This window comes from Hipposideros armiger, unplaced genomic scaffold, assembly GCF_001890085.2.
Source record: "Hipposideros armiger isolate ML-2016 unplaced genomic scaffold, ASM189008v1 scaffold_190, whole genome shotgun sequence".
Taxonomy (NCBI): Eukaryota; Metazoa; Chordata; class Mammalia; order Chiroptera; family Hipposideridae; genus Hipposideros; species Hipposideros armiger.
In genome coordinates this window covers 2,032,344-2,059,863 of record NW_017731540.1, presented here as the reverse complement: position 1 = coordinate 2,059,863, position 27,520 = coordinate 2,032,344, and the positions used below count along the sequence as shown (strand labels likewise).

The following is a 27,520-nucleotide window of genomic DNA, read 5'->3' as shown; positions in this document are numbered from 1 at the left end:
CGCGACGGCGTAGGCTGCAGCCCCTGTGGCAGTGGGTTGCCATGGGCTACCGTGTGTAGCCAGCAGCCAGCGTGAGCGGCCAGTAGCTGCTGTGAGCCGCCGGCCTCTGCTGATCTGCCTCACCCGGGAACAGCGCAATAATGGTGCCAGCTTGGGCCAGTGAAGCAACATCCTCCACAACTAGAATGAAGAACTAAAGGACAGCAACTTGTCTGTTCCCCTTCCCCCAATTCCCGATTCCCCAGCGCTGTTCCCTCCCCCAATTCCCCAATAAAATCTTTAAAAAAAAAAAAAAAAGAGTTGGCTTGGGAGCACCAGCTCTGAGCAACAGGGCCCCAGTTCAGATCCCACATGAGGGCCAATGATGCTGCGCCCTCTACAGCTAAGATGATGAACAACAGCTCAACCCGGAGCTGGGCTGCCGTGAGTTGCCAGCGATGGCGTAGGCTGCAGTGGGGCTGGCCGGCAGCTGGCGTGTGCTTTCATGAGCTGCCATGTGCCACCGTCCAATGGCTGGCGAGCGACTGCCTCACCCAGGAAGAGCACAATGATAATACCAACATGGACCAGTGAAGCGACGTCCTCCACAACTGGACTGAAGAACAAAAGGACAGCAACTTGTCTGTTCCCCTCCCCCAATTCCCCAATGAAAAAATCTTAAAAAAAAAAAAAAATGAGGCCACCCCTCAATCCCCTACCTATCTTATTAAACCTATTTATAAATATCTGTATCTTTAGTCTTACTTCATCCCCCTTTGCTCGATTCCCACCCATCTGCTTTGAAGCTGCCTCTTTGAGGATCCTCAGCATGCCTATACCTTATGTGGAAGAAGCTGAATGAAGTATCCTCAGGTGTGCTAAAGGCTTGACTCCCATCTCCACTCTGCACCACTGTCCACAAAGACTCTCCCTTCAAACTCCATCCCAGTGCTTTCACACCTGGGCTACTTCTTTGTCTAGTTCTCCTCCTTTGGATTAGAGACTCCATTTCCCACTGTCTAGCTGACTACGATCTGATTCTCTCTTTGGCTCCATATACCCACCCAGGGCTCATACTCCCACTGTGGCTCTTCCCAGTTCCCATCTGCCTAGTTAGGAGGATTATTAGTCTTGCTCTACCAATTACTACTCCTCCTTCTGCGCCTATAAATGTATTCAAATTTCCTCTAGTTAGTCTTTCATCCTTCGCCCTCACTCTAAAGCAATCTCATCAATGTCCAACGTTTTAACTACCTAGCAAAAATGTATCAAGTCTTCCTGTATGCTAGATGCAGTGGGTATAGTACTGAGCAAGACGGATGTTGTCCCGGCTGTCATACTAGCTCATATTTCATATTACATATAAACCTTCATCTATGTCCAGATAGATCTCCACTTCTCCAAGATTTAGATTTAAATAGGCATTTGCTTGTGTATGCTCCATAGTTAAAATTCAACCTATTTCTGTCCCCTACTATACATCCCCCAAATAAGCTAACAAAGCCAGAAACTACAAAAATTCCTCTGCCCTTCATCATTCTTAAAGTTATTATCTACATCTCACTCCTTTGAATCTACCCTCATTTTCATTCCCATGGCCACCATCTATTTCAGGCCTTTTCATTTCCTGCTCCACTGATGCAAGATACTCTTTCCTTATCTCTCATTCCATTCTTGTTATTCTCCAAACCATCACCCTGCTGTCACTGTCATACTGCTTAACAGCCATGAAAACTTTTTTTTTCTAATTTTTTTTTTTTAATTGGGGAACAGTGTGTTTCTCCAGGACCCATCAGCTCTAAGTCGAGTAGTTGTTTCAATCCAGCTGTGGAGGGCATATCTCAGTGGCCCATGTGGGAATCAAACCAGCAACCTTGGTGTTGTGAGCACTGCGCTCTAACCAACTAAGCTAAAAGGCCACCACGAAAGCTCTGAATGCGTCAAACTACAAGCTCTTTAGCATGGCATATATCTTTCACGACTGGACCTTACCAAACAGAATAACTTGACTTTCTGTTATATCATCTTCTACATATACCCTATGTTCCATCTGTACCAAACTCTTTGAAGCTTCCTTGTTTGCTTACAAACACCTATTCGTCCTTTAAGATCTCCTCAGGGATCACATGAGACATCCGTAACATCTCTTTCTACTACCTCCTAAACCTGCCAAAATACTCTGCACTGTACCTTGAACATGCTTTTATCATATATTTGTTTACCAGTCTATGCCTGGCAGATAGTATAGAAATGGAGGCTAAAATGAATAAAGAGCATTTAGCTCTGTGATAACTCGCAGATCATATGAAGCATCACTTCCTCATGACCACATTTGTTAGTTCTGGAGAAATTTGGAGAAGTTAAATATTTAGGGCATAAATTCAAGAACATACTACCCTTCATTTACCTGCTTTGTTGGATATATTCCTAGAAATATTACTGAAAATAGAAAGGTTACATGAAAGTGAAAAGCATCAAGCAGGCTCACAACAAACAAAGGATACTTTTCTCCCAAACTTACCTACATTAACTAATAATTTATTTTAGGTAACTTCAAATTTCTTAATGAGTTATGTTTGGAAGGCAGAAGGGAAACAAACGAACTGCCATCGTTCACTAAGAAAGTCAGAAACAGATAAATGACAGCTCCCTTTGAAATGCCAAGATTTCAAATCAAACTTATTTTCATATAATTTTACTACCTATAGTTCTTTTATGAGCATTTATTAACGAATCTTGAAAATTTTAGAAGTAAATAAACAGTAAAAAATAAATTGGTATTCTTTAAATAGCAGGAGATATACAGAAATAAAGAATTAGAACGTATATGCCTACCTGGAGGACGGTAGTTCCCGGTTCCACCATGACAGACTGACCATCAACAAACACTTCAATCAAGTTGCTTGCTGCTGTGGCAGTTGTTCGAACTGACCATCAAAATCATTGAGGTGAAAATAAATTAACAGAGTTGAATTTACTATAGCAGGATAATAATAGATTAATTAATCTATAAGCCTAAAATTTGTCCTCATTTTATTTATTTTCCTCATTTTATACAATTTCCTTCAACTCAAACTGTTAAAATATTGAATTAGAAAAAAGCTTTTTCAGTCATGAATACCAAACAGAATATAGTTGTCTACTTTTATGATTGTCTACTTTTAATAGAAATTGAAACTTTTAATACCACTGAAAATATGTTCATGGGAAAACTTTTCAAAAGTAGTCTTTTTCTATTTTGGCAACAATAGATGGGCAGTTCCCATTACTTTCTATTCCATGATAATTTCTATAACTGGTTAAGGTAAAGTTATGTTTTGAAAATTATTCCATTTGACTTGACTTCCATTTGTTTCTATTTTTATTTAAAACAAATTAAGAATCTAGGGTCTTTCAAGAAATATTCCATAGACCTATGAATTTACAAAGATAAAGTCTAGTACCCACAAATGTAAATTTTAAAAATACTCACCACATCCTGTTGGAGACTTAGAAAGGCCTATTAAGGCCCTTCTCACAGGTATCCTTAACATATTGCTAAGAATAAAACAAAGAAGAGTTCTATTATTGTAGGAAAAAAACCCTATTCACAAACTTTTTGGTAATATTCTATGGTTTTAAAGTACTCAACATACAGTATTCCATTGAACATTCACAAGTCCTGATATTTTCCCTCAAATCCTACAGAAGAGAATACTCAGTCTCAGGGAGATTAGTGACTTGTACAATGTCAAGGAGCTAAGAAGGAGCAGCTAGTATATACTGCATTTTGCCATGTATAATGTGCACTTTTTTGCCAAATTTGTGAGGGAAAATAAGGATGCACATTATACATGGGTAGTGCTAATTCCGTATCGCTGAAAGTTTGGGCCAAAAATGTGGGTGCACATTATACATGGGAGCATATTACACAGCAAAACGGTAAATTGGGTCTTCTAATTCTATATAAATGGCAGTTTTTTTAACTATCAACAAATGATCAAACCTAAAACATAAAACTCTACTATATAGTACAATAAATTTCAAAACTAAGTTAGCTTATCATTAATAGATATGTAAAATAAAGCCTACATTCCTTCCTTCATTTCTTACCAATGCCTTCTAACATTCTGTTTTCAACAGTTATCTACCACTAAATGCTCCTGAGATATTCTGAGCTCTCACAAGCCCCCAGCCCTTTGAAGATTCTGGAGTGCCATTTTCTGTGCTGAGTAGTAACATTTATCTAACACATTTGCAACTATCTGTTTATATGCCTGTTTACTCCACTGTATTATGAACTTCAATCTATCTTCAGTGCCAACCCCTAAGGCTGGCACACACAGTAGGCTCTAAAATAGTGGTTCTCAACCAGGGACAACTTTGCTTTCTAGGAAACATTTGCCAATGTCTGGACACATAATTTCTTGTCATAACTGGCGTCCAGTGGGCAGAGGCCTGGGTACTGCCAAACATACTACAATGCACAGGACAGTCCCCCATAATAAACAGTGCTGGAAGTTGAGAAACCCTGCTCTCAAAGGTTTGCTGAATAATCACTGAAATACATGGGAGTGGATTATACAAATAACACCGATTAAAGATATATATAAGCAAACAAAGAAAAATTATCTAAATTTTAGGTTTTTGTCCATTCATTTGATCATATGAGCTAAGCATCTAAATTATAATTTTTCATTTAGAACTTTTAAAAATGCAAATTATGTGATCAGAATGTATCAACATAAAGAATTTCAAAGGTAAGGGAGGGGAAAATAATATATATACATAAGTTTTAAGCATAAAGTTTCACATACCTATTATAAACGATGTATACAAATTCCATTGATTTCAATTCATTAATTTTGAATTTGTGATAATGAATTTGCAGACATCAGATCTGTCACCTACTAGTGAGTGATTCTTGGCAAACAAGAGCTTCTGCTTCTTTATCTATTGGGTTGTTGAACAGTCATGACTAATTTTTACAATGAAAAACTGAAAAAATACGTCATGACTTTTCTGACAACCCAATGTAAAGCAGGAAGAAAATAATACTTCCTAGGCTGTGTGTTATTATTAGTAGGAGCTCAATAAATGGCAGTTAAAGTTGAACTCAATTTAGGCAGCATTAGCCACTTAAGCTCAGCTTTAAGGTGCTCTTCCTTTGTGCTCCTTCTCATTACTATCTGCACACACTGTGTATATATAGCTTCATTACTCCACCTGGTAAACTGTAGGTTAGTAATCACTTTTAGTACCTACTAAACTGTAAGCTCCTTGACGAGGAATAATGCACTGTGGTCATTTCTCTTTTCTGAAAACCTAGCACCACACATGCTTTTGGGGAAATAATCATCCAATAGTCTTATCATCAATTTCCAGAATGAGTCACATCGGTCTTATTAAAATTTATTGATAAAAAGCCAACCTGAATTTACTGAATTAGAGTAATGACAGATTCAAAATCAACAATCAATATTTCATACAACAATGTAAAAACTTTAATACTATTGTTTGTTTCAATACAATTTAATGTAGGTTCACTTTAGCTAGGAAATCAACCAGAACTAGGCTGTTTGTTGAAAATCCATCAGCAGGCATGGCCCCATGCACATAAGACTCAGGATGGCGGGTACTATGGAACCACTGGCAAAGATCTTAAAAGGAGTTTTAGTAGCTGAATTTATGGGCATTTTTCGAGCATAGGGTTTAATAAGATGAACACAAGCCAAGATTTCAGGCAAACAATGAGCAAGAAATTTCTTTATCTTGGAAGTTTATTACAAATCCACTGAATATTCTGGAAGGCATGGTATCAGAGAGAAAGATTAAAAAGTATATTGGGTTGTTGGAAAAGTCATGCATTTTTGCAACGAAAAACAAAAACTATGTCATGACTTTTCCGACAACCCAATAGTTGAACAGCAGAAGTTAGGAATTTGGCCACTGATCAAGGTTTACCATATTTCATAGTACCAGGCAAGGTCAAAACTCGAAAGTTGACATGGATAGATTTTGGGATATCCATAAATATTCCTCAGTGTAAAAATCAGGGCAAAATGTAAATTCTAATTAAGACAGAGGTTTTCTTTGGACTGTGAAGAAATTCATGAAAGGTATATTTATTGTTAAAATAAAGTTTTGTTTGCTTATACTACTCAAAGTGGTACTCCAAAAAAAAAAAAATCCAGCATCAAATGAAATACTGCATAAGTCCAACATTAAAAAAAAATACAGATTTGGGCCGGCAGAGTGGCTCAGTTGGTTAAGAGCTCGCTCAAGAGTGTGAGCTCTGAGCAACAGCAGTTCGATTCCCGGCCGGAAATGAGCTGCCAACAGGCAAGATGTCTCAGCTAAAAAAAACAAAAACAAAAAAATAAAAAAAAATAAAAACAAAACAGATTTGGGCCAGCCAAGTGGTGCTTTGGTTAACAGTTGGCTTGGGACACCAGCTCTGAGCAGCAGGGCCCTGGTTTGGATCCCACATGCGGGCCAGTAACACTGCGCCCTCTACAGCTAAGGTGGTGAACAGCAGCTCGACCTGGAGCTGGGCTGCCTTGAGTCACCGTCAGTGTAAGGTGCAGTGGGGCGGCAGTGGGCTGCTGTGAGCTACGATGAGTGGCCAGCAGCCAGTGTGAACTTTTGTGAGCTGCCGTGAGCAGCCGTCCAATGGTCAGCAAGCGACCGCCTCACCCGGGAAGAGCGCAATGATAATACCAACATGGGCCAGTGAAGCGACATCCTCCACAACTAGACTGAAGAACAAAAAGGACAGCAACTTGTCTGTTCCGCTTCCCCAACTCCCCAATAAAATCTTTAAAAAATTTACAGATTTGCAAAACTTTGATGATATGTACTTCACACATACTGAGCCACCATGTAGGAGCTGCACTTTTTGGTATAGGGACAATATTACTCCACCTCCTCCACCATGCACCCTGCACCCACCCACTTCTCTCCCTCCAAGGTACTCTATTCCAAGCCACCATCATCTCTAGCCTGAACTATTACACTAGTCCCCTAACAAGTCTCTGGTTTCCACACTGTTCCCACGGTCTCGCCCTTCTTTCCACCAGGTGTGGCCTCAGACGAAAACGCTCCTCCCTCCCATCTTTCTGGCCCCTCCTCATCCTCCCAAGTTTGGCTTAAAAGCCGTGCCTCGGGGAGACTTTCCTTGACGAACCTACCTAAAATTTCCTCCCTACTCCCCAGTCACATCACCCGTTGAATTCTTCTTCGTGGACTCCTTTCTAGCTCAGAGTAGACGTTCAATAACTATTTGTTAAATGAATTTCTATCTCCAATGTCTGAAAATAACATAACTTCCACTTTCCTGACACAGAGGGCACTGCAGGTCCTCTGGCAGCCTTATAATACCCTGCTTAATGATGCACACATAATTTAATGGGGGAAAAAAACAACATTCCGCAATTTAAAAAACCCAAAACCTTGTTTATTCATCAGAACAGTTTACATTACATTTAATATACCCTCAATTCACTTAGTAGAGTTGTGTCTGATCCACGATCTTACAGTACTGTACATGCATTAGAGATCCCAAGAACTTGTAGATGCTGTTATTCGAGTGCGACCTTGGGCTAAAATTTTAAACGTCTTTTCCTTCAGTTTCCCCACCAGCGAAAAGAATTAAAAGTGCTACCTAACGCAGTCACTGGTCAAAACTAAAAAAAAAAACACCAAAAAACAACTGGAGGCGTGGACAGTTGCTAAGGCAATAGCAGCCAAACAATGATGCACTGTAGCAGGTATGTGCTAATTTTGGGGGAAATGCTCCGTCTTTGGGCCTAAGACACTTGACACAGGTCCTCTCCCAAGGAACACAACGGCCTCCAGTCCAGAAAGGGGAATGTCCTGCATTTCCCTCGCCGAGGGAAGGTCACCCACAAGCCCGCACTGGGGCCAGCGCTCCTCAGGGTCTCCTCCTACTTTCTGCTTCAGCAGACCAAAGATCATGGCTAACAGGCCTCACCGGCCGGCTCTCGGGGGTTCCTGGGGAGGCGGGATGGGAAGCGGCGCCCAGTCAAGGACAAGAGGAGAATGAGTCTCCTGGGCCAAAGTAAACAGTCTTGTCAAGAAATAAACTGCTGTGGCCAAGGCACCTCAGCCTTTTCACCCACACACAACCTCACCTTCTCCCTGGAGCCGCCGAAGCTGCTCTGCAGAACAGTCTGCACCACACCGACCCCCTTAGAAGCCGGGTCGTTTATTCAATATGGCGGCTGCGGCTCACTCCGTCACCCCGGCCTGGTGAACGGAAAGCCAGGAGGGACCAGTAACCTCAGATTCGACCATTTCCCGCCCAGATTGAGTTCGGCAATTTCCGTCAGTTCGACAGAAGGCGGGGCTGAAGGCGTAGTAGCCGGGAGGAGGCGGGGATTAGTGGGGAAGGGACGACCTGGACCCGCAGTTCCGCCGGAAGTGGCCGAGAGGCTACGGCCGATCTCCTTCGGTCATCTCCGGAGCTCTCAGGGGCGGTTCCGGTAATTTTCGGAAGCCGTGGAGGTACTAATTTAAGAAATGCGCGTTTTATTAATTTGTTTTCCAAACACGAAGAAAAGCGCACGTATAATTTGTGGACCGTTTAATTCAGAGACCCGATTTTTATATTGAGGAATGAGATGAACGTACTTTGACCTTTAACCTTCGGCCGCGTGCGACGGAGGGAAACGCCTCCGTCTCTATATAAGGAATTTCCTGGCGGGCTGCGGCCTTTTTTTTTTTTCCCTCTTCAGTGCTCAGCACCAACTGCTGGAGCTCCGTCTTCATCTTCTGCCGCCCAGCTCCAGGATCTGCCGACGTCATGGGGTTTGGAGACCTGAAAAGCCCTACCGGACTCCAGGTGCTCAACAACTACCTGGCGGACAAGAGCTACATCGAGGGGTGAGCGCACAGTTTCGGGCTGGGGCCGATCCCACGTGGCGCGGCCTCCGCCGCCGCTGGAGTTAAGGAAGCCGCGTCCCAGGGCCCTCCTGCCGGAGGGGGATGCGAAGGAAGAAGGATCAAAAATGTGCTTTCTTCCTCCTTAGTTAATTGAACCAGGTTTTTCCGCTTCTTTACTCAGTTAATGAATGTAACCCCGTAGCCCAGCGTTAGACATTGCAGTCTTTGAGGTCTACCAAGTAGCAGGCATTCCGTAGGATGTAACCGAACAGATGGTCCCTGATCTTAAAAAAAACAAACTAAAAGTTAAAACAGCCTAGACGGCCCGGTAACACATGGATGAGATCTCACTAATTGATGTTTCAGATGTAGCGTTTGTCACTTGTTGATGGTGGTTGTGGCGTCTGAAAGGCGTGTGTAATTTTTTTGCATCACTTGCAGGTATGTGCCCTCGCAAGCAGACGTGGCAGTATTTGAAGCAGTCTCCGGCCCACCACCTGCCGACTTACATCATGCCCTACGTTGGTATAATCACATCAAGTCTTACGAAAAGGAAAAGGCCAGGTAAAACTACCTTTTGTAGTTATCCGAAAGAATAGAACGCATTCTAAGCTCTTTTAAGTCGGGAATTTCGCATGACAGAAGTGGACCCAGGCTACCTTAGCTTTGTTTTGGGATATGGTGAGCTAAATTTCTTCTTGACTTTGGCAGGCCAAGAGACTGAAGTCCTCCATCTTTTCACAGAACAGATAGAACATGGACAACAGCAATTCAACTTTTGCCCACACTGCCCTGCCAATGTGCCTGTTCCTGACCTGGGGGGCCCACCTCTGGGGTGAGAGGGTGGCTCATTCATTCAGTTCTTGGCCATTCTTCTGAAACTGCCAACAAGGGTGGAAGTTTGGGGAAGTGGACTCCAGTAAGAATGGAATTGAGCATACTTCATGAGATCTCAAATATTCATTCTGAAAGAGTAAATCATAATGAGTATTGAATACAGTGTCACATGCTACTGTTTCTGGGGTGAGGAGTTAAAACATAAGAGTGCTTACCTGGGAGTGTTAAAAGGGGTCTGTTGATAAACAGTAATGAAAAGAAGCTCTCATATTGTCTAAAACAGGACACTGTAGCAACCTAATAGTTAAATAATTTTCTTTCAAGCCTGCCTGGAGTGAAGAAAGCTTTGGGCAAGTATGGTCCCGCTAATGTGGAAGACACCACAGGAAGTGGAGCTACAGATAGCAAAGACGATGACGACATTGATCTCTTTGGATCTGATGATGAGGAGGTATGGCATGAGTTGATGTTACATGTATCATCGTGCGTAAGCACCAACTTCAGTCAAATTACCTGGATTTGAGTCCTGGCTTCATTTTATTACCTTTTAAAAATGCTTACTGGTTACATGATGAATAAAATCAAATCACCATCTTTCGGCTGAGCTCGTGATGGATTTGCTTTTTTCTGATAAAGCTGGTCTTTGTTGTGATGACCCCACTACCTTTAAGCTGAGGAACAACCAGATTTGTGAAATGTTTCAAATTTTTTCTTTACAGGAAAGCGAAGAAGCGAAGAGGCTAAGAGAAGAGCGCCTTGCACAGTATGAGTCAAAGAAAGCCAAAAGTAAGTCATTCTTTGATTCGTGTTTGTTTTCATTTATTTCCTAATAATGTAAGGAATCTTTCAAAGAAGAATCCCCCAAAGTGATTTCCTTCACCTTCGCTGACTATGTCAGGATTTCAAAACCTTCTATAGAAGTTCTTAAAACTTCCACAGCTACTGGTCTGCAGCTGTTCTCCATGGTGGCAGTTGTGGCATTCCTCTGTGGGAAAGAAACTGTTACACAATTAAATACCTCTTTCTTGGCAAAACAGAAAGTGGGCACATGTGTGACAAACAAGATGTATCGTACAGTTTTGTATGGCTAAGGTGGTAATCCATTTTGAAACAAATTAATATTGAGTGTTTGAATAATGCTGTTGCTTGTACTTTTTATTTAGAACCTGCACTTGTTGCCAAGTCTTCCATCTTATTAGATGTGAAACCGTGGGACGACGAGACAGATATGGCAAAATTAGAGGAGTGTGTTAGGAGCATTCAAGCAGATGGCTTGGTCTGGGGCTCTTGTGAGTAGTCTTTGCTTTTTGAAATTGGCCTCTGGAATTTGCATAATTTCAGCCTTTGCCAAGCAATAGGATTTTTCTAACTAAGATTTTTCTTAATGTTCTTTTCAGCTAAACTCGTTCCAGTGGGGTATGGAATTAAGAAACTTCAAATACAGTGCGTAGTAGAAGACGATAAAGTTGGAACAGACATGCTGGAGGAGCGGATCACTGCTTTTGAGGACTATGTGCAGTCCATGGACGTGGCTGCTTTCAACAAGATCTAAAATCCATTGCAGATCATGACCTTTAAATAAAAGCTTGAAAGACAACCCTTGGCTCTTCAGTCTTGAATAGGAGGGTGGTACAGCTGACCCTTGAACAACATGGGGGCTAGGGGTCCAACCCCCCATGCAGTTGGAAATCCACACTTATTGATTCCCCAAAAACTTAAGTCCCTAAGTCTCCACAGGAGATTGTTCCCAGGACTCCATGGATGCTCAAGTCTCTTATATAAATAATGGCATGAAACAATGCATGCATTCGGCCCCCTACATCCACAGATGCAAAACCTGGGGATACAGAGGGTCAGTTATACATTTTTTAAAAGTTGCATATAAGCGGACCCACAGTTCAAACCCATGTTTTTCAAGTGTCAACTGGATATTGCTTCAATTTTGAGAAATTCACTGAATATGTAATTCATAATATAAATTTGGGTCAGAATTGTTAGATATTCAACCAAACAAGGGGAAACTACCTATTACAAAAACATAGATGTCAAGTAGATTTTATAAACGAATAGAAATGGACTTAAACTTGGTACAATTCCTGTACCCATGCCTCAGCAATGCATAGTGATACCTCTTTTATCACAATAGGTCAAATTTTCATATTTGCCCTGTTTAAATCAGCTAAACTTGGGGAGATTTTAGAGGAAGAAATGAGCCCTACAGGTTTATAATGGTTCAGACCTTGAGCTTTTGCTAATAAGTAACAAAGTGAGCTGATTTTCTTCAATGGGAATGTTGGGAGTACCTTAAAGAATCATTAGAAATGAGTCGACAAAAAAAGTGCTTAGGATGTTGCCAGGCACATAGTGGATAATGTCAACTACAGTATTTACTGGATAAACATTTGGAGATAAAAGGAATTAAAGGCTGCAAATTTTATTTTTATTTTTTATTGGGGAATTGCAGGAAGGGGAACAGACAAGTTGCTGTTGCTTTTTTCTTCAGTCTAGTTGTGGAGGACGTTGCCTCCCTGGCCCAAGTTGGCACCATCATTACCCTCTTCCCGGGTGAGGCAGATCAGTCGCCGGCTTCTAGACGGCAGCTCACGCTGGCTGCTGGCTACATACGGTAGCCCATGGCAACCCACTGCCACAGGGGCTGCAGTCTACGCCGTTGCTGGCGACTTACAGCAGCCCAGCTCCAGGTTGAGCTGTTGTTCAGCATCCCAGCTGTGGAGGGCAGCGTCACTGGCCCTCATATGTGGGATCTGAACCAGGGCCCTCTGGCGTCCCAAGCCAACTCTCAACTATCGCATCACTCGACCGGCCCAAGGCTGCAAATTTTAAAAGAAGGCCTTATTAGGGCCAGCTGAGTGGCTCAGTTGGTTAAGAGCTCGTTCAAGAGTGCGAGCTCTGAGCAACTAGTGGTCCAATTCCTGGCTGGAGCTGAACTGCCAACAGGTGGCAGGATGGCTCAGCTAAAAAAAAATTAAGAATGCCTTATTGTATATACACTGTTACAGGAGAGCATTAGGAAAGTGTTTTGAGTAGCGTTGTCCCGAAAGGGCTATTACATAGGTAACTGACTCCCAGGCAGTGTGGTTCACAAGCCTGGCTTGGGTGTAGAGGTGGGTGGGCCTAAGTGAGACACTGTACTCGTGGAAATCTGATTGAACCTATTGCGGTAGGACTTCAATACAGAGGTAGTGCTACAGGCAAATGGACTCAGATGAAGGCAGTATGTTAAGTGATAGTCAACTCCTGTTAACAGTTACATATTATTTGGGATATATATGTAATATTTTATTTTTTTTAACAGTTTTTATAAAAGCTTGGAAATTGCTGACCTCTGAAGGTCTTACTTTGTAGTCTGTGTAGACCAAAGAGGTTAAATGATTTAAGGTCAAAATTTTCCTAGCAGAACCAGACTGCTGGGGTTTTTTTCCCCTCTCAATCTCATTTTCTTTATATGTGACTACCTTGAGTGTGGGAAATTGTTTAATTTCTAAAGAAAATATAATCAGATATATATGTATTGATGAATAAAATCACTCCAAGCAATTCAGTCCAACATGTCATCATAAAAGCCAGCAGAGGGCAGCACCTCATTTTCTGGAGAACCAAAGAGCCTGTGGATTCTGGAAATACTGCTATGGTAAAAGAAGTAACTAGTGAACAGTAGCCCAAAATAATTCACAATCATTAGACGTCTTAAAGGGATTGCCTACTAAATTACTTGGCCAAAATGTTAAGTATTAGCAAATTAATGACTGACTAATGATTAAAAGTTTAAAGAGTTAAAAAATCGGAATGGTCAGTTCAAACCACAGCTGTCTTGTAAATCTTAAAAAGATAAATGATGAAACGTGACAAATCTTGATTCCACGGCCTTGAAGAAAAAATATATTTAATGGTCTTTTAATTTTATATTTTAAAAAATAGATAATACATTAACATAGTTCAAAATTCAAGAGGTTATACAGTGAAATCTTCCCCTGTCCCCCAGGCCTCCCATTCACCTCCATAAAAGCAACCAATATCCCCAGGTTCCTAGGTCTTTTACGAGCTCGTCTAAGCATGCGCACAGACTAACTGCAGCACACAACACAAACTGGGCACCTTGCATTTTGTTCATATAAAGAGACTTGGCTATCTTGAGGATGATCTATATCTTGGATGTTCCATAGCAGTACATTTTTTTAAAGCATTGTTTTTTAGCAGTTACATAATCCATTGTCTCATGTTATTTAACCAGGCTATTTATTGGATCTTTAGGTTGCTTTCAATTTTTTGCTATTATGAGCAGCGCTCACATTTGCGTGTGAGCCAGCATACTGAATGAACTGTTTTTGAGCCAGCAGACTCAGAAGGCAAAAGTAGGTATACATAGAGAGATTTTTTTTTCCTGTTTCTGGCTTTGGAGTGGAAAACAAAAAACTAAGAGGCCACCTCTTTTTGCAGACCCCCTAAGTAATTACAATAACTGAAAGCTTGTTTGTTCTTCAGATTCAGCACCCCCAGAAAAGGGCAAAGCCGCAGTGTGGGAAGTCAAAATGATTCATTTTGTATCACTATGTTAGATGCTATAAAAATACAGAGTTAAGAAAATTACTATAGGGAGGCGGTTCAAGCACACAAAATTGTGAAGAATGAGTCATTTTGTGATTAAGCAAGTAATCCAAATGTTCAGAAGGTCGGGAAGGCTAGAATTGAAGAAAAGTTTTTGAAAGAAATCGGGGCTTAAGAGAAACCTTGATCAGTTTGTTAAAACAAAACAAACAAACAAAAAAAACGTTCCAGAGAGAGAGAATGTTCCAGGAGGGTGTTACAGGCAGAATGATAAAGTCAAGAATGAGAATACACATTTGGGAGGAATTTCAACCAGTTTGGCTGGATTCTGCAGTGTCTGTGATTAGGTAGGGTGGAGTCAGGTTGTAGAGGCATCTGAATTTATAGGCTGGCTCATTCTGTGAGGGCAGGGTGGAGCCTTCAAGGTTTCCAAGCCGGAGAATGACAAGATAAAGGCAGAGCTCTGATCTGGAGATGTGTGGTTGGATGCAGGTAAATAAAAGGATTTATAATCCCAACATAAATGGGAATGACTAAATTATGGCATATATACTCAATGAAATATTTTATAAGCTTAATATATTACTTTTAAAAAATGGAGACTGTAGCAACGTTGAACAATGCTTGATTTTTCATTGACTATTACTATCAAAAGATAAGCTTATAGACAAAGACAAAAATACAAAAAGAGTTGTAGTAGTGTTTTGGAATATATGTATAGTTTTTTTTTCCCAAACAAATATAATTTAGGCAATGGCAATTATTGTCCTTAGGATAAAAAAGTAAATTAAAAAAACACAGGCCTCATATACATTGTCTAATTTAAACTCCATTATAAGCCTAGGAAATAAGGCCGACACTGTTATCACCATTTATAGATGAGACAATCCTGAAAGATGACTTGCCCGATTATTCACCTAGTGAGAAAGGAGGAACTCAAACCCAGGTCTTCGTGGGCCAGATAACATGTTGATAATAGAATGGAGAAAGTTCTTCATCCCTGAATTTAGGCAGTTCTATTTCATCAGTGTAACCTTTGCTTCATACCTTAAGTTAGGGAGAGTGAGCAGATAATATCACATAAGGGTAAACTTAAAATGGAAATTTGAGACTGATAAACAGACATTCTCTCATTACATACTCTGTATGATGATAATAGTTGTTCAGGAAATGTGACAAATGAGAGTCTCATTTGGAATGTCAAGGGCCTGAATAGTATTCAGGGAAGTAAAAATCAAAAGAAAGTATCCACAGGCTTCTAAATATTCAACCCCTGAAGAACTACTGCCTGTATGGAAGAACTATGGATTACTCTTCAAGCCTGGCACAACTTTCAATCTTCTATCCTCACTTTGTCCCTATAAAATGGGACTATTCTCTTTTCTGAACACAGCCCATGTTTATCAACCTCCGTACGTTTGCTCTTGCTACACCATCTACCTAATGTAGCCTCTTTCCTCACCTGCACTTTGTTAAAATTGTAGTCCTTCTTCAAGATGCCCTTCAAATACTTCTTTCAAGAAGTCTTATTCTATTCCTTTCTGCCCCTTGCAGCCTCCCAGCACATAATGTTCTTTCATAGCACTTATAAACCACCTTGCTTTAAGTTCTCTGTGTAGTTCCCTTATTCTTCCTGAGATTTTTATGTTCATTCGAGAAGGAAGGACTCTAACATTTACCAAGCAGTTACTATGTCAGAAAGTGCCAGGAGTTTCATTAAGTATCATACCAGCATAGGGCTAAGCACTGCTTTAAGTGCTTTAGGTAAAGTCCTATAAATACCTGCATCAACTTGTTTAATTTTCACAATAGCCCCATGTGGCAGGTACTACTGTTATGCCCATTTTGCAGATGGGGAAAACTGAGGTCTTGAAATTTGAATTAATTTAGCCAAGGTCACAGAGCTATGACCGTAATTCAAATCTAGGTATCCTGCCTCCAGGGGCCCTGGCGCCTGCCCTCTTCTCCTAAACGCTTCCTTTCATTGAGAAAGAGGCAGATCTGTTCTTTATTCTCCGGCCAACTAGGCACTGAGCCCTCTCGCTTCCTTCCCAAATTGCTGCAGTGCCTGTCCTGCCTCCAGCCCCTCTCTTTTTAGTCATTCATCCTGTTCTTGGTCATTAGACCCCCTGGAGAGCCTCACTACCCAGATTCCAACTGCCAGTGGAGGAGGCTTGGAGTCCCCAATGTGTATCCTGTGTTACTCCTTGGATCCTCCCTCAAACTGAGCGTAAAAATTTAACTCGTTTCTGCTGGCAAGTGCCTTTATTGGTTGCTACTTTCTACTAGTGAATTTCTGTCACATCCCCAATATCAGCTATTTTCAAAGCCACTAAAACGAGCTCCAAGCATGGGTCTAAGGACTTCCTGATATTTTATTTAAAAGCATTTTTTTTCTGTAGAAAAGACCCATAACTTTCCTTAGATTCTCAAGTGAATTCAAAAACTCCTCTAAGACCTTTGTAGACATTCCTCAAAGCATTTTTCTTTTTGGAAGCTCCACTCCTCATATCCAACAAAGTAACATGGAAATCCCATATTAAATGTTTCTATATAACTATTAAATACTTCATTTGACTAATTGACATAAAAGTATATCTTTTATAGACATGTAATTAAGTACTTATTCATTTTGACTTTACAAGTTTCCTTTTTGTATTCTAGAGCCAATAATATTTTTAAGATCTCGAATATTTTTATGGACCCTTGGAAAGCTCACAGCCCCTAGATACTGTGCCCGCTGAGCCTAATGGGATAAAGGCTCCACATGGATTTCTAAACGCACAAAGGGTAGGAAGCACCACCCTGAAATGTAACTTCCAGAATACCACCTGCTCCTTTCATTTCCTGCTGCCTTGGCTGTTTTAATCTCCTTCCTGCTTCTCAGCTTTCGTTTTGCTCCCACAGCCTTGAGAGACTCCATTTGCTCAAACTAAAGATGAGCCTATGAAGTTCTCTTCTTTCTTGGATCCTCCAGCTTTTCTCCTCATTCTGGAAACCCAGGGCCTTTGCTCGAAAGCCAAGGGAAACTCAGAGTAAAATATCTGAAAACCTGGTGACAGAGGGGGCAAGGTTAAAGGCTGCACTAAGGGCCAGACACTCACAACGAGCCTTTCTCTCCCTGCTTCCCTTAACCCATATTGGAAATGGCAGAACTCTGCTTAGCTATGCCATCCATTGTTTTGGAATAATTTCCAAAACCAGATTTGTCAGAGGGGGTTAACAATAAAGGACATAGCCAGTAAAGATCTGGTATTAGCATTTCTGAAAACTAAGAGGTGACATAAAAAAAAGGATACCAATTAAAGAAATAACAGCTCCCCTCACAACTTTCAAAATAAAATTGAGAAATTATGAAAAAATTAAACGTTTTTAAAATTGCAGTGAGTAGCAGAGTTTGTATTCACAAAAGATGGAGAGGTCAGCAGAGACAAGGGGTAGGGACAGGATCTTTAGGGAACCCCCAAAGTCAAGGACATAGATTTCCAGTGTTCCTATTCCTCGACAGTGGATGATGCCATCTCGTTCTTCTCTGAACAATCGATGCTTCTCTTCGCTTTTGGGGCACTTATTACTGTCTGCCTTATTTTAGGATAGTTTTCATGCAAGTTTAGCCTCACTTTCTAAACTGTAAGTACCTTATGCATCTTGGCATCCCTCACAATATCTATGTACCATGATTCTGAATACCTCTTAGATACTCATGTATTTGTTAAAGGGATAAATGAATTGAGGTCAAAATATTATCACAGTCTAAAATGCAACAGATTTGCCTTGACTTAAAGGTATGCTTTATTTGGTCTTATACTGCTGTCTATATATAGCTATAGGAATAAAAGCTAGAAATATATTAATATGTCATACATGCTTTCTTTTCCTGAAATCATTCTGAGATTGGGCTGGCCGACCTGAATGTCAGTGTTTATAGCAATCTTATACATACTTGCACATACCCAGAATTTTCCAAAAACTTTTATATTTGACTTGATATCATAAAGGAATAAAGATGAGAGCATGTCCCCATTGAGAGGGAGGGTCTATGTCCCCTCCTCTTGAATCTGAACTGGCCTGTGACTGCTTTGACCAATAGAGTACAGTAGAAGTGATACTGTGTCAGTGTTGGGCATAGCTTTTAAGAGGACTAGAAATGTCCACCTTGGTCCTTTGAAGCCCTAAATTGCCCTATAAGAAGTCTAGCTACCCTGAGGTGACCTGGTGCAACAGATATGTGAAGAAAGAAGAGAAAAACATATAACTATTGCACTGTGTTGTACACCTGAAACTAATTTTAAAAAATTTTTTTTCTAAAAAAAAAAAAGATATATAATTGTGTATGTTTCTCCTGTATCCTGTGATCTTGCTGAACTGATTTATTAATTCTAGTAGTTTCTTTTTTTGTTTCTATTTAGTGGATTCATTTGGATTTCCCCTATGCAAGATTAAAGACAATTTTACTTCTTCCTTTCCAACACAAAAAAAAAAGAGAAGAGGAGAAAAGGAAGAAGAGGGGAGTGGGGGGAAGGGAAGAGAGGAGGGAAAGGATGCGAGCTGCTCAGCTGGCCATCAGCTGTTGGAAACTGCAGCCATTTAGGTCATCCCAGTCCACTGAGGCTCCAGATATGAAGCAGAGAGAGGGACCTCCCTTCTGTGCCCTGTTTGAATTCCTGACTCTCTGAGTTATGAGATATAATAGTAATACATTGTTTTAAGCAACTAGATTTGGGGGCAGTTTACTAAGTATTAATAATCAACTGGAACAACGTTTTAAACTACTATAAGCCACTATTAGCTTTATTCATAAATGTATATACAAAGATTATATGAAATAAAGAAATTAAGTAAACATGTTGCATTTTAGAACTTGTCTAATGGGTTACTTGTGCAAAATTAAAGTGAGCTGAAGCAAACTTATTTTACCATTTTTGAAATGAATTAATAATATATTTAATATTAAGATTTAGGACTTTAAAATTATTAAAATTCAAAAAATATAACTGATATTGCCTCAAGAGCGGTGACTAATCCACTATGGTACAATTAGCAAGAATGACACAATTTAAGTGGCAGGGAGAAACAAAATGAAGATCGTTCCTAAATTTTACATCCACACAAAAATGTGATGCCAAAAAACAACTAAAAAGATATGGTCAGCTCTGTATCTTGGAATCAAATAATCTGAAAGCATCTGTCAGGGGACCCACACGAACGCCTTATACTGATTTGTGGAAGAGTAGTAATTCACTGGGCTGTTTCCAGGAGACATGGGTTCTTGGTTTCGGAGTTCCTGAGCTGTTCATTCACCGTGCCAGAACAGCTGACTTCCCACAACGTGTACTTTAGTATCTCAGCAACTGAGGCCTGAAAGCGTGCCTGGAACTTCTTACTAATTAGGACATAAAGGATGGGGTTCAAGCAACTGTTGAGGAATGCTAAAGCAGTAGAGAGGGGGATTCCGGCCTGCAACACCTTGTGGTAATAGCTACTGTGGTGGATGGTGAACTCCCAAATGCTAAACAGGTGATAAGGAGTCCAGCAAATCAAAAAGGCCATGACCACAGCCAGGATGGTCCAGGAATACTTACTGGAGATCAGGATGCTTCGCTTCTTCACCTTGAAGATGAGACACAAGTAGCAAATGCTCATTGTTAGTAAAGGGAAGAGGTACCCCAAAATAAATTTCACCCAGATCAGAACATGGTGCCTCATCAACGAGAGGTCAGGATCATGCTCGTGGAAATTGTTATAGCAAACAGTGTGGTTATTGAACTCCAGAGTGTCCCGGAAGTATAGGGCAGGACCACCCAGTAGAGAAGCCAAGAGCCAAACGAGTATAATAACAATCCAGGATTTCCTTAGGGTTCGCTGCCGATGAGCTATGACAGGGTAGATCAATTGGATACAGCGGTCCAGGCTGATCACTGTCAGGAAAGAAACACTAGCAAACATGTTCAGCTGGGCAATGAAGGAATTGGCCTTGCACAACCAGATGCCAAAGGGCCAGTGGAAATTCATGGCCACATAGGAGATATGCAGGGGCAGGAAGAGAAGAAAAATGAAATCCGCCACAGCCAGATTTAGGAACCAGAGAGTGGTAACTGTCTTCTTCCACTTGAAACCCGTGAACCAAATGACAGTGGCATTTCCTGGAATACCCAGAACAAATGCCAAACAGTATAACACCAGGGAGACCCAGTGAACAGCTCCCACGGGGGCACTCTCCTCCAAATCAGACTCTGGGGAGTAATATTCCACGGAATAGGAGTAGTTCTCAAAGTCTTCAAACAATGTTTCCTCTAGGTCTTCCATGGCCTTGAGAAGTGGAGAATGATGAAATCTACAGAAGAAATCTAAAAAGAAAACAATGTTTAAAAGAACAAGAAATGTTCAGTGAATAAGGATAAAAATATTGCATCTTATGAACTAGAAGAAGTATATTTCTTAGTAGTACATGTGATTACTCTCTAGATGTCTGAGTCTAGGTGGTTCTCATTTTGCACTGATTGTTCTCAAAGCAGTGAGAGTTCATTTTTGTCAAGTATTCAGTAAGTGCTAAATTAACATGATTGACTCTCCTGGTGCAATTTCTCTGTTTATAATGCTTGCAGGGCGGACCAGAGAGAATCTAACATTCAAAAGGCATTTATTAGGTTCTTCCTATGCGTTATTTTATGGAAGATGCAAAACAAAACAAAACATTAATTCTTATGTGGTGATGACTTCAAAATCCCCGTTTGTACCCTCGCTTCTTAAGCTCCAGACGTAGATTTCCAACTGCTTTCTCAACCCATCCACCTGGGTGACACAAGCAAGCACTGGAGATTTTTACCCACTATATTGCACCCGTGGGTGTTTTGATTCTATGTTTACGAATGCAACTATGTTCACCAGTATTATATCAATATGGATGACTTTTCAACCAGAGGTATCTTTGAAGTAAACTTGACTATGGCCATTTAATTTCTCCATTAATTGCATCTAGAGTGCAGTTAAGCTTTAAATTTTTATTTTACTGAAATTCCTTTGTTTTGAACTGATTTGAACTAATTATTTTCTACATTTACAACAAAGAGTTGACTTACTAATCAGTTTTATTTTGTTTATTTTTGTCCATACCAAATTTTATCTGTTATAATTTCACCCAAAGTAAGTTTTCTTTTGTGGCCTCACCCCTTCTTTTCTCCTATCAAGGCCAGTTTTCCTGGGTTAAGACTTAAATGTCAATATTTCAATCAAAATAGTTTACTGGGTGCAATTTTAGCTTTATCAATTTTACTTTGTATTTCTTTTTGTTAGTATTCAAAATCAAGTAGAAAAAAGATCAATAGTTGCATTCATTTCATGGAGCTACAATCATTAATGGGGCAAATATGTAAGATTTGGGATGATAGTAGGGTTAGAATAAAGAGGTGAAAACATCTTGTGTTGTTCATAGGCACCTCACACTCAAATGACTAACACTGAATTCATCATCCTATCTAAAACTGCTTGAGGAATCTGGCAAAGCATAATTAAAAAACAAATGCAATTCGTTAGCATCCTCCCAACCCCAGACCCAGCCATCTTCTCTTTATTTTTCAATATTCAGCTCCAATGCCACCTTTTCTTGGCAACGCTTTCTGACATTAGCTAAATCCAGATTATTATAACTTTTATTATAAATAATAGTCAGTGTTATTGGGAATTTACTTGATATCAGGCATGTATGATCTAATTTGATCCTGGAAAAAATCTTATAAAGTAAGTAAGTACTATTACTATTTGCATTTACATGAAAGAATACTAAAGCTTGGAGGAGCTCAGTGACTTGTCCAGGATCACACAATCTATAATTAGAGAGTCGGGATCTAAACTTAGATCTGTTGGACCCAAAGCCTGAGTTCTTACCCAATTCAACATTTGCCTCTTCTATCATACTATTATATTATTGCATTTCATATGCTATATAGGCATGGATTTATCTTTAATTTCTGCCCTACCAAACCATGAACCCATTGAGTACAATGACCATCATTTCTATACCTTACAGTGCCAAGTACAAGTCTTAACATATCATAGGTGCTTAGCATGTGCTTGATAAATGATTAGCTCTGCCACGAATCCTGTTCAGGACTGAATGTACTTTGAATGTACTCAGGTGAGAGTTTGTGAGTTCACCCCTAAGTCAATGTTGCTGCCAGACTCTCTCTGACCTTGACCCACAGCTCTATCCCCAGGATCTTGGCTTGTTCCTTGACACCAAATCCTTTCCTTCATGTGTCATGTGAGTGAACTAGAATTGGCTTCTTTCGTGCTTCCCTATTCTTTCTTTTTTTTTTTTTAAGATTGTATTGGGGAATTGGGGGAGGGGAACAATGCTGGGGAATCAGGGGAAGGGGAACAGACAAGTTGCTGTCCTTTTGTTCTTCAGTCTAGTTGTGGAGGATGTTGCTTCACTGACCCAAGTTGGCAACATCATTGCGCTCTTCCTGGGCAAGGCACATCAGTCACTGGCCTCTGGACGGCCGCTCACTGTGGCTGCTGGCTGCTCACGCTGGCTGCTGGCTACACACGGTAGCCCATGGCAACCCACTGCCACAGGGACTGCAGCCTACACTGTCGCCGGTGACTCACAGCAGCCCAGCCCCGGGTCAAGCTGCCATTCACCATCTTAGCTGCAGAGGGCAGTGTCACTGGCCCTCATTTGTGGGATCCGAACCGGGGCCCTCTGGCGTCCCAAGCCAGCTCTTAACCAACGCGCCACTCGGCTGGCCCTCAATATTCTTTCTTACTCTGCTCTCTCTGCTCCTTCTAATGGCTGACCCTCTGTAGTGTCAAACCCTTTCCAGCCTAGTCTCCAACTCCTTGTCTTGGTTTTCTGACTGTATACTAGGACACCCTTACCTTCCTGGTGCCTATGAACTGTTCTTTTAGGCTATTAGCAATTCTGCTGCCACATGGCCCAGGTGGTAGTCTAAATCACCTTACCAAACTCTAGGCATTAGTAGAAGGAACCTATTCCCCAAGCACAGAAAACCCATGGAAGACCCATAATGGCACACAACCGCTATCTTCACCAAAAGTCAGGAGCCCCCCACTTCCAATGTCATTACTGACCCTGCTGAGCCAGAATGACCACAGGGCCTGCTAAAGGACACCAATCACCCCCATTTCCCAATTCCCTTGGGGCGAGGAGAGGTACCTTAAGGATGAGTGATCTATCTGAACAGAATCTCTTCAAACAGAAAACTGAGCCAGAGAGAGTCCTAATCTTCCCGAAAGCAGATGAGTTGATAAGATGCAAAGACCAGTTCACACTTGGAGAATGGGCTTCCAGAGGAGCTGAATGCTGCCCAGCTGAATCCTTCATGGGAAAAGAGAATCTAGGAATTCCCCTGTGGCTGAGAGCAGATGTTTATGTGTGGTGGTGATGGTGAGGGGTAAGGGTGGGATGGAGAAGGGAAAGAAGTAAGGCAGAACTCAGCAGCTGTCCTCCCCAGTCCCTGGGGCAGACAGTGCGTTTGAGGGCACTCCTATTTAATAATTATACCTTGTCTGTGTAATGCTTTACAGTTTACAGGCACTTCCAGATCTCATGAAGTTTCCTAACCTCACTTAGACCTACCCACATATCTAGAGACTAACTATTAGTTTCCTAGGGCTGTTGTAACAAAGCACCCTAAACTGGGTGGCTTAACATAACAGAAAATTCTTGTCTCAAACACTGGAGAAATCTGAAATCAAGGACTAGGCATGGCTGTTTCCTTCTAAAGGCTGTGAGGAAGAATCTGTTCCACACCTCTTGTCTAGATTCTGGCAGTTTGTTGGCAAACTTTGGCACTCTTTGGCAAGATCTGTCTTCATCTTCACATGGTGTTTTCCCTGTGTTCGTATCTGTGCCCAAATTCCCCCTATTTTTAGGGGCACCAGTCATATTGGATTAGAACCCGTCTTTTTTTTTTTTAAGATTTTATTGGGGAATTGGGGGAGGGAAACAGCATTGGGGAATCAGAGAACGGGAACAGACAAGTTGCTGTCCTGTTGTTCTTCAGTCTAGTTGTGGAGGATGTCGCTTCACTGGCCCATGTTGGTGTTACCATTGCGCTCTTCCCAGGTGAGGCAGTCGCTCGCCGGCCATTGGACAGCCGCTCAAAGCGGCTCATGGCAGCTCACGCCTGCTGCCAGCTGCTCACACTGGCTGCCAGCCTCTCATGGTAGCTCACGGCAGCGCACTGCAGCAGAGGCTGCAGCCTACCCTGACGCCAGCAAATAAATCACGGCAGCCCAGCTCCAGATTGAGCTGTTGTTCACCATCTTAGCTGTAGAGGGCGCAGCATCACTGGTCCTCATGTGGGATCCAAACCGGGGCCCCGCTGCTCAGAGCTGGCATTCCAAGCCAACTCTTAACCACCGTGCCACTCGGCCTGCCTGGATTAGGACCTGACTTAATGACTTTATTTTAACTTGATGACATCTGCAAAGATCTTATTTCCAAATAAGTTCACATTGTGAGATACTGGGGTTTAAGACTTCAGCATACACTTTTGGGGGCCACAATTCAATCTATAACATTAGGCCAGAGCTGGCAACCACCATTCCTGAATCCTGGTCATTCATTCATTCAGCAAATATTATTAAGTGTCCACATTTTTCAGGCACTATTCTAACTGATTGGGACTCTTCACTAAATAAGACAACTATGTTTCCCTCTTAGAGTTTTAGAATCTAGTAGGAGATACATAGTAAAAAATATACATTAAAAAGAAAAATTACATAGCATGTTAAAATGTGGTAAGTGCTGCTGAAAATTGGGGAAAAGAGAACAGGATAAAGGAAATGCAAGGGGTGGTTTTAACTTTTAATCAGGTGGTCAGAGAAGGACTCACTGAGGAGATGACAACTGCAAAGGCTTGAAGGAGGTCAGGCAGTTAGTCATGTGGATGTTTTAGGCAAGCGTTCAAGACAGAGGAAACAGCCAGTGCATTCAAGAAATACCCTTTTTAACAATGGAGACTGGAGATTGGAGAGTGTTTGTAGCTGACTACAGTGCACTGGTAAGGCTCCTGCTTTAAAAGAAAATGAGGGGCAGATGTGTTTTAGCAGATGTAGACGTTCCCTGCCCTTTATTTCATAATTTAAATGTCCCCAGGGGCAGGTGCCTTTCATGGGTGCGGTAGAAGCAGATCCTGAGTGGTGATGATATCAGACCTATACGGTTTTAGCAGAGCTAGATGTCCTCTTCTCTTTGTTTCGTAATTTAAATGTCCCCAGGGGCAGGTGGCTTTAATGGATGCAGTAGGAGCAGATCCTGAGTTGTGATATCAGAGCTATACCCTTTTAGCAGAGTTAGGCATCCTCTGCCCTTTATTCCATGATTTAAATGTCCCCAGGGGCAGGTGGCTTTCATGGGTGCAGTAGTGCAGGTCAGGAGACAGTGAGATGTGGGTGAACTGAAGAGGAGTGGACTTGCTTTCAGTGAACAGCAGCTACTCAGTTCTAGCCAATTGGTCCATGAGGGAAATGAGCACGCAGGTTGCCAGAGATTTTGAGGAATGGCTGGATATTTATATTTTTAATGTGAAAAGCTTCCAACTTCTAAATGACTGTTGTAAAACAAAATAGCTGCTGGCCACACTCAGCTCAGCTCCAAGTTTGTGACCCTTGGGGCAGGCAAACTCTTGAAAACTCTGAGCTTTTCACTGGTGAAGAAGGAACTATATACATTTAATGGAAACAGATACTCTGAGTTGGCCTCTGTTAATGACTTTGCCCCTTCATCCCAGGGAGACAACCATAAGATTTAATGCTTCTCAGAGGCCTCTCCAGAGACCTTCAAGTTAACCTTCTCCCAACTGATACAGGAGATTGACTATAAGAGTTGGAACAACTCTTTTTTCTCTCCAGGAAAAAAAAAATGCCATGGACAAGTTCCTAACTTGACTGGGTTTCTTTCAGAGTTATCAAGAAAGACCCTGATAAGAAAAGCAAAATAATAAATCAGCACCTAGGACGAGAGCTGTTCTTTGGAGCTGTGGCAAAGGTCCTGATCCTGAAGGCACAATGGTGAGTCAACTCCCTGATAAATGCCCCTCATCCGGCTTCCTGTTCTCTCTGGTTAGAAGACCACATGTCCCTGCCTCATCATTGCTCTAAACCCCACAGTTTGGGTCTTTCAGCTCCTACCTGTAAGCTGTGCTCTGCCCTAAACTTGAATTCAACCACGTTGCTAGTTCAGAACATAATGTGGCAGTCTTCCTAACCCAGGGTCCTACTTCTGCTTCACGCCCTGATGTGGGTGGCTGGGGTCTTGCCTTGTCCCTAGTCCTTGCTCCTGGGTTCTGGCTTTGGATTGCTGTACCTTTAGTTCTTTCCAGTCTTCTGGAGAACACCGACTCTGCAACCCCATTCCCATGACTCTGTTCCTTCACTCCCTTCTAGGCTCCACGCTTGTGCTTCCATCCTGGAGAGACTCCTCACCTACTACCCCAGGAGGCATTGCCCTGACACCAGTTCCATCTCTTATTACCACCAAAATCTACACCAGTGGTTCTCAATCCAGGACAATTTTGCTTCTCAGTGGGTATTTGGCGAAGTCTAGAGATATTGTTGGTTGTCGCAACAGGGGGTCAGGAAGGAGGGATAAATGCTACTGGCATCTAGTGGGTAGAGGCCAAGGATGCTCCTAAACATCCTAACATGAACAGCACCCCACAGCAAAAAAAATTATCTTGCCCCAAAGGTCAATGGTGCCAAAGTTAAACTTTGACCTACATGCACTGAGCCAAGTCTGAACTCCTTTCTTTTATCTCCTGCTGCTGAATCTGCCTTCTCCCTGTAAGTACTCTCATGTTGGAGCCCGGGCTCAGCTTGGTCTGGTCCATCCCACTGCCACCCAACTGTGCTTTCTAATGGTTACACACTGTTGATCTGTGTATTTAATTTGCAAAAGTGTTTAAAAATATTTGATGTAGATGCTAATATTTAAATATCAGGAATTTTCAGGCCGGCCGAGTGGCACATTGGTTAGAAGTTGGCTTGGGACGCCAGCTCTGAGCATTGGGGCCCCGGTTCGGATCCCACATTAGGGCCAGTGACAGTGCACTCTCTACAGCTAAGATGGTGAACAGCAGCTCCACGTGGAGCTGGGCTGCGGTGAATCGTCGGCGATGGTGTAGGCTACAGTAGAGCTGCAGTGGGCTCCCGTAAGCTACCATTAGCAGCTGGCAGCCAACGTGAGCCACTGTGAGCAGCCATCCAGTGGCCAGAGACCAATCTGCCT

At 41.7% G+C, this 27,520-nt stretch overlaps 3 protein-coding genes across 3 annotated transcripts in view; 1 reads left to right on the top strand and 2 right to left on the bottom strand.

Annotated features, from left to right (window-relative positions):
* NDUFS1 (NADH:ubiquinone oxidoreductase core subunit S1) overlaps positions 1 to 8,236 on the bottom strand; it is a 29,055-nt gene extending 20,819 nt beyond the window's left edge. The window contains exons 1-3 of the mRNA XM_019652955.1: positions 8,112 to 8,236; positions 3,452 to 3,516; positions 2,815 to 2,906 (exon numbers count right to left, since the gene is read on the bottom strand). Coding sequence (XP_019508500.1) covers positions 2,815 to 2,906; positions 3,452 to 3,512 — 153 coding nt within the window. The 5' untranslated portion in view covers positions 3,513 to 3,516; positions 8,112 to 8,236. The remainder of the gene's footprint in view (positions 1 to 2,814; positions 2,907 to 3,451; positions 3,517 to 8,111) is intronic.
* Positions 8,237 to 8,465: 229 nt separating this feature from the next.
* EEF1B2 (eukaryotic translation elongation factor 1 beta 2) lies at positions 8,466 to 11,296 on the top strand. Its single transcript, XM_019652954.1, has 6 exons — positions 8,466 to 8,862; positions 9,304 to 9,426; positions 10,024 to 10,150; positions 10,419 to 10,485; positions 10,863 to 10,988; positions 11,097 to 11,296. The coding sequence occupies exons 1-6, from the start codon at positions 8,783 to 8,785 to the stop codon at positions 11,249 to 11,251; spliced, it is 678 nt and encodes a 225-aa protein (XP_019508499.1). The 5' UTR covers positions 8,466 to 8,782; the 3' UTR covers positions 11,252 to 11,296.
* Positions 11,297 to 13,587: 2,291 nt separating this feature from the next.
* Positions 13,588 to 20,607, bottom strand: CMKLR2 (chemerin chemokine-like receptor 2). The gene has a single exon (XM_019652906.1). The coding sequence runs from the start codon at positions 20,569 to 20,571 to the stop codon at positions 19,504 to 19,506; it is 1,068 nt and encodes a 355-aa protein (XP_019508451.1). The 5' UTR covers positions 20,572 to 20,607; the 3' UTR covers positions 13,588 to 19,503.
* Between the last annotated feature and the right edge of the window lie 6,913 nt (positions 20,608 to 27,520).

What these genes read in the sequence shown, in the direction of transcription:
- EEF1B2 (XM_019652954.1), top strand. Translation starts at nt 8,783, where the DNA reads ATGGGGTTTGGAGACCTGAAAAGCCCTACCGGACTCCAGGTGCTCAAC. An exon ending in GACAAGAGCTACATCGAGGG is followed by an intron (nt 8,863 to 9,303) that starts GTGAGCGCACAG and finishes CATCACTTGCAG; the next exon opens with GTATGTGCCCTCGCAAGCAG. An exon ending in TGGCTTGGTCTGGGGCTCTT is followed by an intron (nt 10,989 to 11,096) that starts GTGAGTAGTCTT and finishes TGTTCTTTTCAG; the next exon opens with CTAAACTCGTTCCAGTGGGG.
- CMKLR2 (XM_019652906.1), bottom strand. Translation starts at nt 20,571, where the DNA reads ATGGAAGACCTAGAGGAAACATTGTTTGAAGACTTTGAGAACTACTCC.